Here is an 18,657-nt window from a genome sequence, read left to right as displayed (position 1 = left end):
CTCTCACTCCATACATGACCACTGGAAAAACCATAGCTTTGACTAGATGGGCCTTTGTTGGCAAAGTAATATCTCTGCTTTTTAAAATGCTCTCTAGGTTGGTCATAACTTTTATTCCAAGGAGCAAATGTCTTTTAATTTCATGACTGCAGTCACCATCTGCAGTGATTTTGGAGCCCCCAAAAATAAAGTCTGTCACTGTTTCCCCATCTATTTGCCATGAAGTGATGGGACTAGATGCCATGATCTTAGTTTTCTGAATGTTGAGTTTTAAGCCAACTTTTTCACTCTCCTCTTTCACTTTCATCAAGAAGCTCTTTAGTTCTTCTTCACTTTCTGCCATAAGTGTGATGTCATCTGCATATCTAAGGTTATTGATATTCCTCCAGGCAATATTGATTCCAGCTTGTGCTTCATCCAGCCCAGCATTTCTCATGATATATTTTGCATATAAGTTAAATAAGCAGGGTGACAATATACAGCCTTGATGTACTCCTTTCCCGATTGGAACCGATCTGTTGTTCGATGTCCAGTTCTAACTGTTGCTTCTTGACCTGCGTACAGATTTCTCAAGAGGCAGGTGAGGTGGTCTGGTGCTTCCTATTAGCACATTTTGTTTTCTTACTAATACCGGATTTTGCTGCTGCTGTGGCTGCCGCCAAATCGCTTCAGTCGTGTCCAACTCTGCGCAACCCCATAGATGGCAGCCCACCAGGCTCCCCCGTCCCTGGGATTCTCCAGGCAAGAACACTGGAGTGCGTTGCCATTTCCTTCTCCAATGTGTGAAAGTGAAAAGTGAAAGTGAAGTCGTTTAGTCATGTCCAACTCTTTGCGACCCCATGGACTGCAGCCTACCAGGCTCCTCTGCCCATGGGATTTTCCAGGCAAGAGTACTGGAGTGGTTTGCCATTGCCTTCTCTGCCGGATTTTGCTAGCTTGTCACAAAAGGGCAGTGAGTACTTTTTTCCCCCACCACGAACAACATGAGTATGTTTCGAGTGCCTCTCAGCTGTTGGCTGTTTATCTTTGTAGCCTTGATGGACTTTGAGGAAGATTTCCCTTCTCTGAATCTGGTATATTTTTACAGTTGATTTGGGGACACAGCCAGTGTCAAGAACCACTGAGACAGACACATAATGAGGGTCTGGGGTGAATAAAATTAAGAGCATTACACTGTGGGGCCTCAGTCTGTGGAAGACACCCAGTAGATATGCCCCTCCACACTGTTCCTGGGTTCTCATCCCTGCCCGTGGTCTCCAGCACCACCCGTATGATGCTTTCTCTAACCTAGATCTTGTTCCTTACCTCTCACATGCTATCTAAGACCATGTAAAATGACTTCTTCCTTCTGAATATCTTACTGCTTCTTTCAGAGAATAGTACCTTCAACCAAAATTGAAATCTAGAAGTCATATCAGATTGTAACAGATTTCCCCAATTTTTTTTATCTATCAAATTCAACTGTTCCTGTCTGTGTTAACTTCTCTCTCTGCAATCCTGCATGTTCCCTCCATGCCCACTGCTTCTGCCTCAGTCAGGCCCTCACAGGAGTTAGGGTAGTAGCCTTTCAACTGGCTTTTCTGATCTCAGCCCAACACCAGCCAATCCACTCTCCACACTGCAGTCAGAGTGAGTCTTCTAAGATGCTGATCAGATTCTCTCTCTTCTGCTGCAGAACCGCAGTGACACCCTCATTGTTCTTAGGATTAAGCCCCAACTTGAGAGTGCAGTGTATATGCCCGGCTCCTGGCTTAGACTCTTCAACCTCACTCTCAGTTTCCCTGTTTGCCTCCAGAACATTAGCCATGCTCAGCGACTTAGATTTCTCATAATGAGTTGTCCTCTATTGGACTTTATCTGCCAAGAGTGTTCTTGGCTCCTCTCAGTGTCCTCTATTGGTTTTCATCTGGCCTAGTGCCACCCAATCAGATAGCATACCCAATTAGCTAAGCCAACAGAACTCTGGAATTCTACATTATTTTTTTAAACTCTAATTCTGTCTTTGTTTTAATTCTAGAAATTTTTTTACCCCATAAGACATTCATGAAAACTTAAAAATGGACAATATTAGAGCTCTGTACTTGAGGACACAACCCCTGAGTTCTTCTGCCTCAGCTGCCTACGGGTCTGTTACCAGTCAAGTAGCTGAGCTTTCTGAGCCTCAGTTTCCTTACCTGTAAGACATTGAACTACCTGGGATCTGAGGGGCTTTTGAAGACTGGGTCTGTGCTTCTAACGTGCATGGGAACTCTTGTTCTTTGCAAGCAGATGTGTTTAGATAATGCTATTTTCTATCTTCTTGGCTCCACTGATAGTACAGTGGCTGCGTTGTTACCCTTTACCGACTCGCTGCTCTGAAGTTCTCTGGTAGAAAGTTGGCTGTTTTCTTGCTCATCCAGTGTGATAAATTCTCTACACTGAATTCCATTTTTTTTTCTAAAGCAATAACTTTGTTATTACTAAAGAACTGTATGTTCTTTAGAGAAAATTTAGGCTATTTAAACAATCACAGATAATCTTCTGAAAATTTTTAGCATCTAAAAGCACCCCCATCTAGTTCCATGCATTCTTGTTCCAGTTATTAGATTTACAAGGAGGTTTTACTATTCAGGAAAGTATTTCCATCTAAACATGGGATTATATCATTTCAGCTCTGTATTTCAGTGTCGAGGAAACTGTCCTTTTCATTAAAACTGTATGGACATATGGGGAAATGTTTATTAAAAGTGATTGATTAGCCGCAACATGGTTGGGGGAGACTTTGAGCTGCAGAAGAAGAGAGAAGGAATGACAAGGAAGAGGGAGGAGGAGAGGAAAGAAGAGAAGAGCGAAAAAGGAAGAGAAAAATGAAGAACAAGAGAGGGGAGGGGCAAGGAGTAGAGGAAAGAGAAGGAAAAAGCGAAAGAGAAACAGCAGTCAACTTTGTAAAGCAGCTCTACTCCAATAAAAATGAACAAAAATACTTGCTAAGGAAAATATTCATCCAATCTCAATAAAATATTTCCTTTTTTCTATATAATGTTTATATGTCTTCTATAGAAAGTTTATATGTGAGCTCTTGTCTATATAACATGTCTACAATGCCTATATTTTTGTTATATATTTCCAAGTAATATTTATAAGATTCTATATAATAGTAAATGTTCATCTAATGTCAATACAAAATTAGCCCTTTCTTAAAGAAAAAGGAGCAAAGGAGGACGGAAAATAGTGTGAAGAAGGGAGAATTATCTAAAACACAGGTGGTGGTGATGGGAACGTTGGCGTCTTGTGGCACGGACTGTGGTTCTCACGGAGGCTTGAGAAGTAAGAGCAGACAACAGTGAATGTTCTGTCCTTTGTTTTTCTTTCTGTGAACCCCACGAGGGCAAGTCTGCTTACAAAGACTGTGGCTTAGTGGTTTAGATCTTGGGCCCTGGAACAAAACTACTTAATAGCTATTTAATGGCTTTATGACCTTGAATAAATTACATAACTCCTCTGTGCTTCAGCCTCTTCATCTGTACAGTAGAGACATTTGTGAAGATTAAGTGACTACACAAGTTATCAGAAGAATAGTTGGTAGATAGTCAGCACCCAAATGTTAAGTACTGTTATTTATAACACTGGATATAAAAAGCCTACAAGTAAACCATGAAACAATCATAATCCTAAATTCTAAAGTGAGAGCAACTTGGGTCCTTGTTTGGGATTCAGAGGCAGATAAAGATGGCCTGATCTGCTGAGCCAGTGCCTCTGGAACATTGCGGGTGCTGGGGACAATGTGTCGCACAGAGTCAGTGAGCACAGCTCTGTGGGAGGGTCCCCAGCTTCACTCCTGACAGTTGTAAGCATTTCAGTTTGTGCGTCAGTGTTCTCTGTAAAACGGAGAGTGTGGGACCCTTACAGCATAGAGTAGTTGTAAGTATAATACATAAGTGCCCGGCACATAATAGGTACTCAGTTAATATTAACTTATTATGAGTTCCAGTTTATTACTCTTTTATTCATTCCCATCTTTATTAGACCTTGATGATATGCATTCCAAACTTGTTTTGCCCTTAACATTGACTATTTCTTTTTATAAATAAGTAGGGAGTAACTGACCCACTCCAGTATTCTTGCTTGGAAAATCCCATGGACAGAAGAGCCTGGTGGGCTGCAGCCCATGGGGTCACAGAATCAGACGTGTCTTAGCAACTAAAGAACAGGGAGTAACTGAAGTCAAAGCCTTTGGATGCTGGAGGAAAGCCTTTCCCATTATGAGAGTCAGGGATCTTTCTGGGCTCTTCTTTTCCCAGTTGAAACCACTGTCATTAGTATTTGAAGGAATTAGAGATTCAGCTCAGTTTATCATACTCATGATACTGAGTTCAGAATAAGACATCTCACCCGGCCAGTTTAAAATAATACCATTCTTTGCCCTTTTTATTCTCTTTCCAACTGACAGCCTTTATTCTGGTATAGTTATATTAGGAATATTTTCAAATTCTAAAGACATTTCATTCAACCTTTAGAAGAGAAGCTAAATATTTCATAAAACATTTCAGTGTTTGAGTTTTCTTATGGCAACAGAGTTAAAACTGCCTTAAAGCATTTCATTTTCTCTTCAATCTTTCTTCTAAAAGCATGTACCATATCCTCCCTTCTGTCAATTACTTGTACTGTGTTGGATTTGATAGGTAGGAATGTGGGTAAATGTGTAAGTTGGTAGAGTTCAAAGTATCTCTTTTAATTCCCTTTCATTTGATCTTGAGCCTCTGAGTCTTGGTAGCACATTATATACACAGATATGTGGCTGGGAAAGGTGAATTGCATTTGACAGCTATTGTGTAAAAAGCTAAATTAGTCATTTCATATAAGAATTAGGTATATAAGCAAAAATGGAAGGTTAAATATATATGTTGGTAGTGGGTGTGCGAAGTTACTTCAGTCGTGTCCAACTCTTTGTGACCCTATGGACTATAGCCTGTCAGGCTCTTCTGTCCATGGGATTCTCCAGGCAAGAATGCTGAGGTGGGTTGCCATGCCCTCCTCCAGGGGATCTTCCTGATCCAGGGTTCAAACCTGCATCTCTTATGTCTCCTGCATTGGCAGGTGGGTTCTTGACCACTGGTGCCAACTGGGAAGCCCATATCTTGGTGCTGTGCTTAGTCACTCAGTTGTGTCTGACTGTTTGCGACCCCATGGACTGTAGCCCTCCAGGCTTCTCTGTCCATGAGGATTCTCCAGGCAAGAATACTGGAGTGGGTTGCCATACCCTCCTCCAGGGGATCTTCCCAACCAGGGATCAAACTCAAGTCTCCTGCATTGTGGGCGGATTCTTTATAATCTGAGCCCCAGGGAAGCCCCAAAATACTGGGTAGCCTATCCTTTCTCCAGGGGATCTTCCCTCGTGCATTGTAGGATTCTTTACCAGCTTGAGCTACCAGGGAAGTCCCATATGTTGGTGAATACACATATTAAATCTCAATGCATAATTTTGCTTATAAGTAGAGTTCTAATTTTACCAGCTGCCAGAACCTAAATAAAGCTTCCTTTTGGGTAAGATAAGAGGATTGCAATTACTCATTGGTACTGATTGTTAATGTAAAGAAGACTGGCTCCAAAGCATTTGTCCTGGTTTGAAAAATGAAGCCAGATTATCCTTAAAGTGTGTGCTGTTTAAATAGAGAAGCATGATCCCTTCAGGACCAGCAGGTGGGATAAGAAGTAGGGAAATCTTTGCTCACCTGCAGATTCAGATGCTGCCCCTGCCACATCACCTCATGCGATGACCTGAGACAAGTTACGACCCCCTCTGCATGCCCAGAGCAGTCAATACCACCTCTCATATTATGACTGTGGGGGGAACTTTTCTTTCCATCTTCCCTGTGACAGCCAGCAAGATGCTGTATGCTTAGTGAATAACCAAAATGTTTTGAGCGAATGACATAAAAGATCAAAGTGGAACCTGTTCATTAGAAATGGTTTTTAAAAATTGTTTATCAAACCAGACTTTAAAATATCTATTTCTCCTGAAATCTTCACATAAACCCCTAATGGATATCCCCATTCCTATCTTACCAATGAAGAAACTGAATTTCAGAGGCACCAAGTAGCTCGTTTAGTTTATGCTGTTAGTAAGAGACAGATAGAGCCTGGAATTAAGTTCAGTTTTGTCTGGTTGTAACAGCTGTTCTCTTAATATTATCTGCACTGGTTCATGATAAGCATGTTCCTCCTCTCCCCACCTTTTAATATACCTTCTCCTGTCATCATGATTAATCCTCATTTAAATGTTTTTCAAGTTCTAATTTCTGCCAGGGACTTAGGCAAATCATTAGATCAGCTGGTCTTTCATGATTTCACATGGTGCCAGCTGGGCTCTCTGGATTCAGGTGCTGAGTCCACCACCTTCTAGCCACATGGCATGGGGCATGTCTCCTTATTTCTCGGGGCCTCCATCTTCTTATTTGTAAAATGGGGGCGACAGTAGCACCCACCTCACAGGGTCTTTATGACCCTACTTGGTGACTCTGAAATTTAGTTTCTGCATTGATAAGATGGGAATGGGGACATCCATTAGGGGTTTATGTGAAGATTTCAAGAGAAAATATATTTTAAAGTCCGGCTTGATGATCTATTGTATATTGCTTTTAAATGGTCCTGGCATGTTTGTTGTTGTTCAGAAGCCAAGCTGTGTCCAACCCTTCGCAACCCCATGGACTGTAGCATGCCAGGCTTAGTGAGTGCTATATGAGGATTACTTATTGTTTCAGCTAGCATTGTTCTTGCCTGGAGAATCCCAGGGACAGGGGAGCTTGGTGGGCTGCCGTCTGTGGGGTCGCACAGAGTTGGACACGACTGAAGTGACACAGCATCAGCAGCATTGTTCAGATAAGGTCATTCATGGAATCCTTTAATCTTGGAACACTAAGAAAGGGGTAAATACTTTTGAATGGTTTAAAAAGTTTTAACAGCAGAAGCTGACCTTTTCTAGTTTCAAAAATACACTGAAAATAGTTCACTTTCTGATGCTTTTCAGCATGTCCCTCTCTGAAGGTAGTTAACGTGATCTGGGCTAGGTCAGACAACATACTTGATTTCTGTGTCCACCAAGAAATGTGCATCCTTCTCGGGATGAACACACACATGTTCACATATATCCAAACAGTAAACACCAAGAGGACATTGGCAGCTCAGCTCACTGGTTAAACTACCTCCTGAGGACTAAGAGCTGTCTCCTCTCTGATTGAACTGAGTCAAACTCATCTGTAATTGAGGCACTGATGGGATGGGCTTGCTTAAGCATGTGCTGCCTTAAAATTTTGGTTTAAATTTTCTATAAAAATAAAATTTACAAGCAAATTACAAGCAAAAATGAAATAGCAAGCAAATTTTTGCTTGCTAAAAAAAAGAAAAGATTTTTTTAAAAGTCCCTATTCTCATCAGAGATCCCGTTTCAGAAAAATTAACAGAAAATACTGAATGTGAGGTGGGGGGGGGACTTTTTTGAGTTTTAATCTCAGTGCTAAGAATGTGAGAGTGGGAACAAGTGTTTCTTCTCCATCATCTGGGTCTGGTAATACGTCTCTCGGAGCACTGTTTCTGAGGGCGCTGTGGTACCGTGGGAGGAACAGACTCTGGAATGGGATGTGGATTCAGAGTCCAGCTCTGCCTCCAGGCTAGGCACCCACCTTCTTTGACCCTCAGTTTCCTCATCTGTAAAATGACCATAATCAGCACCACTTCACAGATTTGCGTTGACAACCCAAGTATCTGCTTCCTATTCTATACCCCTTTCCTCTTTTATTGAAATAGTTTTCAATTTCAATTTGTTCTAAAAATCATGTAATTCTATTAAAAAAGATTACCCCCAGACTTTTAACAACACAAGGCAGGGGGACCATGTCTTATTTTCTACTGTGTTGCTCTTTCCTGGTCCCGTGTCTGATGCAGGGAAAGCTCTGTTTCTGTCCTAGCCGCACACAGTAGTCTCGTCAAAGGGCAACAGTAATCACCCCCACAGTTTCTAGTCAACCAGACTAGGTTTGTCACAGAAGAGAAATAGGAAAATAAAAGAAACAGTGAGTATTCTTTATAAAATTGGAATATAGTTGGTTTACCATATTGTGTTAGTTCTAGGTTTACAACAAAGTGATTCAGATATATATTTTTCATTATAGGATATTATAGGATGTTGAATATAGTTCCTTGTGCTATACAGAAAATCCTTATTGTCTATCTTATATGTGGTAGCGTGCATTTGTTAATCCTGTACTCCTAATTTCTCCCTCTTTTCCCCACTTTATCCCCACCCCCCACTTTCCTCTTGGTGACTGTAAATTAGCTTCCTATGTCTGTGAATCTGTTTGTTTTGTAAATAGACTCATTTGTGTTATTTTTTAGATTTCATGTGTAGGTGATATTATATACTATTTCTTTGTCTGGTTTAACTCACTTACTATGATAAGCTGTAGGTTCATCCATGTTGCTGCAAATGACAATATGCCATACTTTTTGTGGCCGAGAGGTATTCCATTATACACACACACACACACACACACCACTTCTTCTCTATCTATTCATCTGTCAATGGGTACTTAGATTGCTTCCACATCTTGGCTATTGTAAATAGTGCTGCTATGAACATTGGGGTGCATGCATCTTTTCAAATTAGAGTTTTCTTTTTTCATGGGTATATGCCTGGGAGTGTGATTGCTGGGTCATACGGTAGCTCTATTTTTAGCTTTTAAAGGGAACCTCGACACTGTTTTCTGTAGTGGCTGTACCTGTTTACCCACCAACAGTGTAGGAGGATTAATAATGGGTATTTTTAACCTGTCATGAGTGTAGCTATTTGCAGGACTCAACCTTTTATTTTCCTTGCAAATGTAATCTTCAAATGTATGTTAACTGAGGGCTTTAGCAAGTTATTTTACACAAACTTGTAAGTGTACATTTTTATATACTTTCACTGTACTTCTTAGCCTTTAAAAAAATTCATGCATTAGAAAGTTTCATCTCATTAAGGAACTTTCAAAATGTCAATAATTTGATTCCTCCAGCAGATGGTTTGAAAGTGGGAAGTGCGCTGTTACTGGTGATAACAGGCCAGTGGCTGTTCCATTTTCTCCCAAGTTGGATGACCCAGGTTTCTTCTGCAGGTGGAATCCTGGCTTGGCTTCAGTTATCAGACTCTCAGAACATGTATCAGATATGAATATAGCAAGGAATACACCCATAAGGAGACAGTTAAGGGGCTGGCCCAGGAGGACTGGTGCCTGTGGCCTGGGTCACCCTCAGTGTGCCCCTGGGGTGCTTGGCAGGGAGGCAGAGAAAGATAATGGAAGAAGGGCCAAAAAGGAACAGTAAGGTAACTGGTGGTAGAAAATGGCAAGAGAGAGAGATGGAATAGATGAGATGCAGGAGTTTGAGGAAAACTAAAATGTGGCCTTTCAAAGGCTTGTAACTCAGTCTGTAGCAGTGAGGCGAACGTGTGTAAAATGTGCTTTTTGTGTAGTGCAGCATTGAATTGTGTTATGAAGAAAATCTGATTTTTATAGTCGTCTTTGACTCTCCAGGTAAATAAGCGTAAACTCAGAATATGAGAGAAACAGGCAGGTCAAATACTAAGAACAGAGACAAACTTAGGTGCAGACAGAATTCTGATACAGGCAGAAGAAGTTTCACAAAAAAGTTCAGGTACGTGTCTCAACTCTATTGGTGGTTTAACTTTTTCTACTGATTGAAATGACCAGAATTCAGTAAGCCAGTGCTTAGACATGCTTTATGTTCTGCTGATATTTTTACTTCACTGATATTTATCTTTTTGTTCCCAGTACTGTCCAGCAGTGTGCTTCACACAAAGCAGCTGCTTAATAAATATTTGTTGAAAGAATGAATAAGGGACTTCCTTGGTGGTCCAGTGCTTAAGAATCCTCCTGCCAGTGTAGGGGATACATGTTCAATCCCTAGTCCAGGAAGATCCCACATGCCGTGGAGCAACTAAGCCCGTGCTTCGCAGCTGCTGAGCCTGCACTCCAGAGCCCATGCTCTGTAAGAAGAGAAGCCGCTGCAGGGAGAAGTTCATGCCCGGCAACCAGAGAGTGGCCCCTCTGGCCACAACTAGAGAAAGCCTGTGCAGCAGCAGTGAAGACCCAGCACAGACAGAAATAAATACATAAAAGCTTAAAAAGAATGAATGAAAGGCCAGTATCTATTTTACTAGGATTTGATTTATATTACAAAATAAGTAAAATTTTGCATTTTTTTGTCATTTTCTCATGTTGTTACTTACGTCAGCCTCATTTTCCTTCATTCTCACCATGAAGACTAGCAGAGCTTCTGAAGATGAACATCAAATATTCGTTTTTCTGCATCCAAATGTGAATTCTCCTGCACGTTGCATAGCTCAGTGTATAGAGTGGAGCCTCTTTGGTTTCTCTAAGAATATCCTCTCATGATACGAGAATAGATCTGTCTGTCCACTTCACAGAACACTGGTTGACACACCACACAGAAACAGGCTGAGAGAGGTGGAGAAATAGCAGGTGACAAAAGTTTCAGAAATCAGATGGACTTTAGTATCACTTGCCTTCATAAATTCTGTTTATATTCTTATATTCTACATAAGTAGGAGGGAAGGTGGAAAGCTAAAATTTCCCCTGATAATGAGGAGTGCTTAGGTTTTTATTGCAAGTTAACTCACCAGTTAAGTATTAAAATATTAATCAAAGATAATCAAAAGGTAACTCTGAAGAACAGGTTAAGTTCAATAGACGGTTAACTAGCATCCCAAGCCATCTCAGTGAGTTCAAATACAGAAGCCTGTCCTTCCTCCTTTCGACCTCCAGGTGGTGCTGTTTACCCAGCCATGGCAAGCCGGTGGCCAGCCCCATTTCTTTCCCTTAAGATTCAGAGCTGGGCTTTCATTTTTTTCAAAATATTTTCCGTTTCCACAGATGTGTTCTTTTAAATGGGCAATAAATTTTTGTAACCACCATTTGAAAATTTGCAAGGTTATTGTGAATTGTGCTTCTTAGCCAGGAATTTTTTTTTTTTTTTTTCTGATGTCCAGGACACACCCAAAGTTAGGCGTTTACATTTGTTCCTTGGTCCTGTACCTTTTTTAGTTTCTTAGAACCCAGACTCAATCACAGACATTTGAGCTGTCAGTAGAACTCATCCAAGTCCCTTTAAACACTTATGTGATTTAAAAATGGATTTCTCCTTCAGTTAAGGCACCTCAACTCCTTGGGCTTCTAAGTAAAGAACACCATCTTTACTTTATCCCCCAAAGCCAGGTTCCTGGCAGACTTGACCTGACTTTTTAGTGAGGGGGCTCTTGTCAGACACCCAGAAATGTTTTGATGATTTGAGGGTCACCTTTCCAATGACACCCTGTAGTCCAGTCTAAATTCCTCAAAAAAAAAAAAAAAGCAAAATCTTTCCTAGGGAAAAAACCATAGTGGTATCATGAACAGTTTCTTTCCATTTTAACAGAGTTCAGTGGCAGGAATGGTGGGAATTTTGTTGTACAGTGTGGACATAGGATGGGACTGCCGTGGTATCAGTTTTACCATCCATGAGGTATGGAATTTTCAAGATTGGCTTTAAAAAATAACCTATTAACATGCTTTTCTTGTTCTTTTCCCCCCTTTTCTGTCACAAGGGGTTTGTAAACAAACTGGATGAATTTATTCAATGGTTAAACGAAGCCATGGAAACCACTGAAAATTGGACACCTCCTAAAGCAGAGACGGATAGCCTAAAACTGTACCTGGAGACACACTTGGTAAGCAAGACTGTGTTGCTCTTAATGTTGGTTAGGGAAGAATTTTAATGTGGTCCTTGTTTATTTATGGAGAATGTTGATTTTACTTATCAGAAGTCATTATATGCTAATAAACCAAGTTTTAACAGGGTAAATTACAGAAGCTGACAATTTACAGGCATTTCAAGTAATACTATGAAATCTGAATTCTCCATATTTCAAGCTATTTTTTAAAAACTTTTCCCAGAAAGGTAAGTAATTATTTTTAAAAATATCTTAGAAAATTTTATTAGACCCTTGCTCTCTAAAGTGATGACTGACGTTTTTCTTCTTCTTAAAAAAATAAGTGAAAGGTCATTTTGATGACCATTCTAAGCTTTCTAGAATTCTTGTAAAATTAATGAACCTCTCATTATCAAGAGGGTCTACTTTATCTGTTCTACACTGGGTTATTTTAATAAAATATTTAAAATGATGATCTCCATCATTTTTGCTGCTATGTGGGTTTTTCAGCATATAATTAATACAACTGTCATTACTTTTGTCCCTGTGCACAAGGAAAGCCATGGAGAGAAAGTAGAAAACACTTGGATGAATATGCTTCTGAATATGTTAGAAGCAAGAATTATAGACTGGGGGACATTTGATGAACCTCATGAGGTTTTTACTGAATGCTTCAAATGGCCGATATCAATTATGAAGGGGTGGAAACCAAGTAGTGGAGTGTGATAAAGCATGAAGAAAAAGCACGTTGTCAGAGGAAATGAAAATTCAAGCTTTCAGGATCTCATCTTTATTCCTTTCACCGATAGCATAAAATTGACAAAGGCAATGAACATGAATTCTTGGGTGCCCAGCTGTGGGGCTGATTCTCTGCCCCTCTCACACGCTCAGAATTTGGATTGAATACACATTGTGTGGGAGTCCTGCATGTATGTGAGTTCACAGGGTTCCAGAACCGCTCCCTGTGATATTAAGTGCATGGAGGAGAGAGAGAAAGGAGAGAGAAGGGAAGAAGAGGGGAGAGAGAGCAGGGATGTTTTAGTTCTTCAGTGTTTGTGTTTTGCAGTGTGTTTTATATCATTGCAAGAAAAGCAGGAAGAACAGTCTCAAAATCCTGTTGCTACATGTAAATATCCTGTGGATGATTTTTTTAAAAACTCACAAAACTGTGTGGTAGAGGCTGAGTATATTGTTTCCATTTTTAGAGACCTGGGTTGATGTGTAAAAATGCCACTGACCCTAACTACCTCTCTTGTATGTGGGTTTTTAAATACTACCCTTAGTATTCAAATCCCTGTTGAGTAGAGCCTTGATTTTTTTTTTAAAAGAGGGCATTTCATAATAGCAAGATAAAGATATTCACTGCTTTATAATGTAAATTGTATTAATTAGGATGTCAACTTTTCACTGGCATTGTTCTGACAGAAATTCTAATCTGTGTTTAAACAGGAGTATATGAACTTTATTTCACATTAAATGTGCTGTCTTAATTTCTCTTGATTTAATATTTTATGGAAAACACCAGTTTCGTTTTTGAGGTCCCAGAGGGCATGAGGACACAAAGGGCACTTTGACTTTAGGTTATTTATTGAAAGCCAGGCAAGGAAAATATGAACCAAGGTCTCTCCTCTCTATGGGAGCTGAATGACCTGACCTCTTTTTAAGCAATATGTACTCCTCTTCTCAAATCCATATTGCAGAATTATTCACTTAGCACCCCCATGTTGGCCTCTGTCTCATTCTGGCCCAACACCATCCAGTAGAACTTTCTGTGATGATGGAATATTCTATATTGAACGTCCATTGTGGGAGCCACCTACCACACCTATCTACTGAGCGCTTGAAATGTGGCTAGAGTAACTGAGGAAATGAATTGTTCAATCTAATGAATTTACATTTGAATTTAAATTGCCACATGCGGCCTGTGTCCACTGGATTCTGGTCTTGTAAATTGCAGAGCTCTTTACAGACCATAATGAATTGCAGGTATCCAGTACCGGCTTCACAATGACATTCCCGCCTAAAATATAGAAACTATTATTCTCTCTGCTACCTTAGGTCCACAGCAAACAGCTCTTCTTAAAATGTCTATCTATCTCTTAAAGAATAACCTTGTTTCCACCTGATGATCAACACTTTTTTGAATGAATTTTCTCCACTACCATGTCTGTGTTAGTTGCAAGAGATAACACAGGAACATCTTCATTACCTCTGCTTTGCAAATAGTGAGGGACTATAATCTCAGATTTGTTCACTGTTGTTAAATCACAATTTTAGGAACTGAAATTAGGAGTAATTTTGTTTTAACAGTTACTGAAGACCTAGTGTGTATGGATTGCCATTAAGTGATGCTAAAAGACAGTTATTGGGACTGTTTTACTGCATGCTCTGTTTGTTAATCTAGATACAGCCTGTCATTTAAACATCTTTCATGCAAACTCTGCATTACTCTGTCTCTCTGAGCACAATGTCTATCTACGTAGCTCCTGAGCAATATTGTCATTTATATTTTTTATTGTATTTTTTTTACTATAGTGCTGAGTTAATATTGTTATTCTTCTCAAAAGTAGGTGAAAAAAAAATCTACCTTTCCATAAAGAAAGTATACAACTAAGCCTAGAGATTTATATTTCTTAGTTCACCCTGTATAAGTCTTTGCTGCTTCTTAATGAGTGGGCAAGAAGTATTTTCAAGAGTATCTAGTATGTGGAGTTAGCTACATGATGAACATCTCTGTAGAGTCTATAATTTAATGTTAAACCAATGGATGTGAAAGCCTCCGGGTCCCATGTCTTCCCTGATTTAATAATGTGATAGAATAGTTGGCACCCTGCAAGGTTTATTATAAAGAAAAGCAAATAAACAATAACAAAAGTTGTACATTTATGTTTTGATACTTAATTCAATTATTTTCCATGACAGTAACCAAGGGTTTTTACCAACACAAATCAATTAAAGCTTTACAATACCTTTATGGGAGATATGAAGGAGCTTTATTCTAACTGTAAGAAATACTGTGAAATTGCAATGATACATCAATGATTTTCCATGATAATTAATCATCTGCTTGCAACCTGGCTGCTCCTTCAAAAATACAATTCATGTCTTTTTAGAAAATGACATTTTCAGGAAAATGTCAGTCTGGAAAGGTATTTTGCAAATACTGAGCACATTGGATGACCCTCTTTAAACACTGCTTTTACAGTAGCACTGTATACGTGTGTTCTTGAATGGATTTGCTGCTTCTTCACCTCTGTCCACTTTTTTAAACAGCTTAATTGAGGTATAATTTTGACATGCTAAATTGCATATATTCAAACATTTTTACAAGTTTTGATAAATTGACAAATGTATACACCCATAAAACTGTCACTATAATCAAGACAGGCAACATATCTATCACCTCCAAAAGCTTCCTCGTGCCCCTTTGTAATTGCTCCCTCCCTGCCCTCTCAGACTTGTCTTCATCCCTAAGTAGTCATGAGCCTTTAGTTTAGTTTGTACTTTCTAGAATTTTGCATAAGTGCAATCAAGCTATATGTTCTCTCTCTCTCTCTCTTTTTTTTTTTTTTTCCTTTTTTGGTCTGGTTTCTTTCACCCAGCGTCAGTCAGTTCAGTCACTCGGTCCTGTCCGACTCTTTGTTGACCCCATGAATCACAGCACGCCAGGCCTCCCTGTCCATCACCAACTCCCGGAGTTTACCCACTTATGCGCATCGAGTTGCTGATGCCATCCAGCCATCTCACCTCTGTCATCCCCCTCTCCTCCTGCCCCCAGTCCCTCCCAGCATCAGGGTCTTTTCCAATGAGTCAGCTCTCCGCATGAGGTGGCCAAAGTATTGGAGTTTCAGCTTCAGCATCAGTCCTTCCAATGAACACTCAGGACTGATCTCCTTTAGGATGGACTGGTTGGATCTCCTTGCAGTCCAAGGGACTCTCAAGAGTCTTCTCCAACACCACAGTTCAAAAGCATCAATTCTTCGGTGCTCAGCTTTCTTCATAGTCCAGCTTTCACATCCATACATGACCACTGGAAAAACCATAGCCTTGCCTAGACGGACCTTTGTTGGCAAAGTAATGTCTCTGCTTTTGAATATGCCATCTAGGTTGGTCATAACTTTCCTTCCAAGGAGTAAGTGTCTTTTAATTTCATGGCTGCAATCACCATCTGCAGTGATTTTGGAGCCCCAAAAATAAAGTCTGACACTGTTTCCACTGTTTCCCCATCTATTTCCCATGAAGTGATGGGACGAGATGGATGATCTTAGTTTTCTGAATGTCGAGCTTTAAGCCAACTTTTTCACTCTCCACTTTCACTTTCATCAAGAGGCTTTTTAGTTCCTCTTCACTTTCTGCCATAAGGGTGGTGTCATCTGCATATCTGAGGTTATTGATATTTCTCCCGGCAATCTTGATTCCAGCTTGTGCTTCTTCCAGCCCAGCGTTTCTCATGATGTACTCTGCATAGAAGTTAAATAAGCAGGGTGACAATATACAGCCTTGACGTACTCCTTTTCCTATTTGGAACCAGTCTGTTGTTCCATGTCCAGTTCTAACTGTTGCTTCCTGACCTGCATATAGGTTTCTCAAGAGGCAGGTCAGGTGGTCTGGTATTCCCATCTCTTTCAGAATTTTTCACAGTTTATTGTGATCCACACAGTCAAAGGCTTTGGCATAGTCAATAAAGCAGAAATAGATATTTTTCTGGAACTCTCTTGCTTTTTCCATGATCCAGCGGATGTTGGCAATTTGATCTCTGGTTCCTCTGCCTTTTCTAAAACCAGCTTGAACACCTGGAAGTTCATGGTTCATGAATTGCTGAAGCCTGGCTTGGAGAATTTGGAGCATTACTTTACTAGCATGTGAGATGAGTGCAATTGTGTGGTCATTTGAGCATTCTTTGGCATTGCCTTTCTTAGGGATGGGAATGAAAACTGACCTTTTCCAGTCCTGTGGCCACTGCTGAGTTTTCCAGATTTGCTGGCATATTGAGTGCAGCACTTTCACAGCATCATCTTTCAGGATTTGGAATAGCTCAACTGGAATTCCATCACCTCCACTAGCTTTGTTCGTAGTTGTGCTTTCTAAGGCTCACTTGACTTCACATTCCAGGATGTCTGGCTCTAGGTGAGTGATCACACCGTCGTGATTATCTTGGTCGTGAAGATCTTTTTTGTACAGTTCTTCTGTGTATTCTTGCCACCTCTTCTTAATATCTTCTGCTTCTGTTAGGTCCATACCATTTCTGTCCTTTATCAAGCCCATCCTTGCATGAAATGTTCCCTTGGTATATCTAATTTTCTTGAAGAGATCACCCAGCATACTTAGTTTGATTTTGTGTGTTTCAATTGTTCATTTTTATTGATGAATAGTATTCCTTTGTGTAGATATAATACAATTTGTTTACCCATTCACCTGATGGTAGACACTTAGGTCATTTCCCTCACCACCATTTTTATTATCTAAAGAAGCAAAAGTCACCCAAAACTACATTTAAGTAGAAGCATCATAAGTAGTTTTTCCCTTCAAAAGGATTTTTATTATCTTCAGTTAGACTGCTGAGAGGCAAAGCAAGAGAGCAGGATAGTAATTTTTTCAACAGAGATGACAGTCCATGTCCATTTGCTGAAAGACAACTTCGATTTCCTCAGTAGTGTTTATCCATGCCTAATTCACCAAATGGCACCACATCATATGCAATCAATTGCAGGAAAACAAAGCAGAAATTGGTTTTTGTTTTTTGAACCTGTAGCCAGAGTATCCAGTAGGAGAAGGCAAAGTTAAACTGACACCAGACATCTGCATAGTAATTAGGAAAAGGAGCCAAGCCCAAAGGCCTGGCTTAAACTTGGGAGATAAATTTGCACAGGCAGCACCGTGTCAGGTTGGGCAAACATTAACCAACGACATAGAAAAAGTGTTGGAAAAACGACATTCTTAATTCAGTTTGATAAATGAGAAAACATGGAGGCGGGAAGGTGGTGATGATGAGTCCATATATATTAAGCACCTATGAGTGCCAGGCAGTTATTTACATGTTAGGAATACATGATGAATGAGTTTCACATCTTTCCTCCAGGGATTTGTAATCTAAGGGAGATGACCATAGATTAAATGTAGTCATCTATAGTCCCATAAATGATGAATGTAATATAATTTTGAGCAGTGAACTTCTTGTGAGATAAGCCAAGCACTGTTTAGAGCATAGTGTGAAGTTTTATTGCTCTTCCTCAGGGTAGGGAAGGCTCAGAGATGTAATTTGATGTAGACCTCATAGACCATCTATGATTTCTTGGATAAAGAGGGGAGGTGAGGAGGTGGGAGGAAATTTTATGGGCAAGTAAGGGAGGTGGGGTGAGCTATTTGGTATGGCTGAGGCTAGGTTTTGTCTTGCAGGTTAGAGCTGGATGGTAAAAGAGATTGAATGTCCTTTGAGTGGATTGAATTTTTCTCTGTGGGCAATGGGGATTCATAGAAGGTTTGATTTTATTTTAAAGCAGGAAAGTGACAAGAATCAACTGTAAATTCCATGGGGAAAGTCTCAGCTTGCCATGAATTAACTGGATAAGTCTATAGATTAAGTGAGAGAATAACAACGGGCATAGTGGAAAATGAATTTGAGTATAGCATTTGAGGGTCTTCCCTGGTAACTCAGATGGTAAAGAATCTGCCTGCAATGCAGGAGACCTGGGTTTGATCCCTGGGTCAGGAAGATCCCCTGGAAGAGGGAATGGCTACCCACTCCAGTATTCTTGCCTGGAGAATTCTGTGGACAGAGGAGCCTGGTGGGGTCGCAAAAAGTTGTACCATAACTGAGTGGCTCACACACACACACACACACACACACAGCATTTGAAGGATGTGCTAGTACTGGCACTCTGGGTCAAATTTTTTAAATGTGGGTTTTTTTTTTTTAG

At 40.1% G+C, this 18,657-nt stretch overlaps 1 protein-coding gene across 4 annotated transcripts in view; it reads left to right on the top strand.

Annotated features, from left to right (window-relative positions):
• The window catches only part of AKAP6 (A kinase (PRKA) anchor protein 6), a 499,693-nt gene that overhangs the window by 233,367 nt on the left and 247,669 nt on the right, over nt 1–18,657 (top strand). For all 4 annotated transcript variants that reach the window (XM_010846980.1, XM_010846983.1, XM_010846981.1 and 1 more), the window contains exon 5: nt 11,636–11,758. In XM_010846980.1, the coding sequence (XP_010845282.1) occupies nt 11,636–11,758 (123 nt within the window). The remainder of the gene's footprint in view (nt 1–11,635; nt 11,759–18,657) is intronic.

This window comes from Bison bison, unplaced genomic scaffold (genome assembly GCF_000754665.1).
Source record: "Bison bison bison isolate TAMUID 2011002044 unplaced genomic scaffold, Bison_UMD1.0 scf7180017864242, whole genome shotgun sequence".
Lineage (NCBI taxonomy): Eukaryota > Metazoa > Chordata > Mammalia > Artiodactyla > Bovidae > Bison > Bison bison.
This window is presented reverse-complemented; position numbering and strand designations above follow the sequence as displayed.